General features: G+C 43.3%; 1 protein-coding gene across 1 annotated transcript in view; it reads right to left on the reverse strand.

The window, feature by feature from the left end:
- Window positions 1-275: 275 nt before the first annotated feature.
- CATSPER2 (cation channel sperm associated 2) overlaps window positions 276-2,526 on the reverse strand; it is a 26,535-nt gene continuing 24,284 nt past the window's right edge. The window contains 1 exon segment of the mRNA XM_006162870.1: window positions 276-393. Coding sequence (XP_006162932.1) covers window positions 362-393 — 32 coding nt within the window. The 3' untranslated portion in view covers window positions 276-361.

Here is a 2,526-nt window from a genome sequence, read left to right on the forward strand (position 1 = left end):
TAGTTACACTAATGCTCTGCAGATCTCCTTTCTCACACAGAGAACCCTTTAAATACTGCATCAAGGAGGGCAAGGGTGAAATTAGGAGTTTTAGAAAGTAGAGGCTGCAAGAAGGTTGAGGCTCTAATGAAAGTTCAGACTCCAGAGCTGTGGAAAGGATAAAAAGCCCAGGAACTCGGGCCCCGCTGGCATCTGAACTTTCCTGCCTGATTTTATGCCGTTCGGTATCCCCAATGTCTCAGAGACAGACCACTGAGCAATTACCAGCAGTATTTATTAGCTGTTTACACATTGAATTCTCTGTTCCCATCTATTCTCTTCATTGCTGGCCCAAATATCTTGAAGCTCTCCATTCCCAGCTTTACCTGTCTTCAAAGTTCATCAGTGCTTGCACTGTAAAAGAAAACAGACTGTGAGACTAGAAAACTAAGAGTATTTGGAATACATAAATGTTTCCTACTTTTCTAGGTTCCCACACAAATCTTCACTCATCTTCCCTCTAAATTAAGCCATATGGCACAGCGATAAAACGCAATGCTCTGTGCCCCAATCCGGTATGGGAAAGTAACTGATTCAAGTTTGGACGTCTCCCTAAGTACACAGGCATGCGCCATCTGTACTCCAGGGCTGGCTGAAGGTTGAGGTGGATCGCAGTATGAAGACCCATTAGGGTTGGAACCAGTAGATGGCATAATGGTTATGTTGCTGGACTCCCACATTGTTGACAGTGGTTCAAGTCCCAGGCCCAGTGACTTAAAACACACCAGGTATGTGTGTGTGTGTGTGTGTGCTCAAGATACCAAGAGGAGAATGGAGAAGGAGGGATTGCAGCATGGCCATCCTCCAGGGTGATTTCTCACTTTCTGTCTCTCTGTCTCAATCTCTCTGGCAAGTGCACATGCCCTATAACAAAAAAAAAAAATCTCTCCCTCAAAAAAAAGAAAAGATCCCACTAAGGATGCTGTCTCTTTCTCTCTCTCTCTCTCTCTCTCTCTATCTCATTTTCTTTCCCACCAGTCATCTGTCTCTCTCATTCATGGAAGAAATAAGCTTTAAAAAAATGAAAAAAATTAAGTCAGGGCCAGCAGGTTGTGTGGTGTGGTGGTTAAGGGCGCTGAATTCCACATGACTGACCACAGTTCAAATCCCGGACCTGGTGGCTTGCTTTCTCACTTTCCCTTTCTCTTTCTCTCTCACTAATCCCCTTCTGGCCAAATAAAAATAAATAAATAAATAAAGTTAAAATAATGAAAAAATAATTATAATTTTTTAAAAATTAAAAATAAAAATAAATGAATAAATTAAGCCATATAAGTCTATGTACTATTTGCCATAAACAAGTTAACAGACAAAGTGGATTAAGCCACTTTGCTACATTCTCCTCCCTTTCACCCTGTTCTTCCAGGAGAACAAGTGGGAAGGCAGCACTGCAGATGATTATAAAGAGCAGAATTAGGGCCAGCAGATGGCGTAGTGGTTAAGGCACTGGACTCCCACATGGCTGCTTGTGGTTTGAGTCCTGGACCTAGTGGTTTGAAAATAATTCTGGCACCTGTGCATGTGTGCCCCAAATCCCAAAAGGACAATGGAGGAAAGGGATTGTGGCGTGACTGTCCCCCTCCCCGGGGGATAATTTCTCACTTTCCCTCTCCCTGTCTCTGTCTCTGTCTCTGTTTGGTGAGTGCATGCACCCTATGGCAAAATATAAAAATTTAAAAAGTAAATAATTAACTTTTTTTCTTGAGAGAGATTTTTGCTATAGGGCACATGTCCTCACCAGAGAGAGAGAGAGATGGAGAGAGAGGAAGTGAGAAATCAGGGGTACGGCATGGACACATTATAATTTATTTTCCTCTATTTCCCCATTCTGTCTGGAGTTTAGGCACACATGCACACATGTTCAGTGTGTTTTTCAAGCTGCCAGGGCTGGGATTCAAATTGTGAAATGTGGAAACCAATTCTCTTACCATTAGATTACAAGACTGACCCTAGGCGATATTCTGAAGTAGTTCTGTATTTTTTTTTTTTTGAGAGGTTTTTGCTATAGGGCGCGTGCGCTCGCCAGACAGACAGAGAGAGACATAGAGACAGAAAGCGAGAAATCACCCCCCAGGGGGGATGGCCACAATGCAATCCCTTCACCTCTATTCTCCTCTCAGGATCTTAGGCACACACACACAGGCGCCTGGCCTGAGTTTAAGTCACTGGGCCCGGGACTCAGACCATAGTCAACTACATGGGAGTCCAGCAACATAGCCATTATGCCAACTACTAGTCCCCAGAAGTAGTTCTGTTTTAACATCCTGCCATAAGTTCCATGTTACAGATTACTTTTATTGTCTTCCTGTGCTTCACACGCACACACACACACATGCATGCACACACGCACACACACACACACACATAGAACCTTCTAATTCTTATTTTCACATAAGTTCCATGTTACAGATTACTTTTATTGTCTTCCTGTGCTTCACACGCACACACACACACATGCATCCACACACGCACACACACACACACACA

This window comes from Tupaia chinensis, unplaced genomic scaffold, assembly GCF_000334495.1.
Source record: "Tupaia chinensis unplaced genomic scaffold, TupChi_1.0 Scaffold141044_1, whole genome shotgun sequence".
NCBI lineage: Eukaryota > Metazoa > Chordata > Mammalia > Scandentia > Tupaiidae > Tupaia > Tupaia belangeri.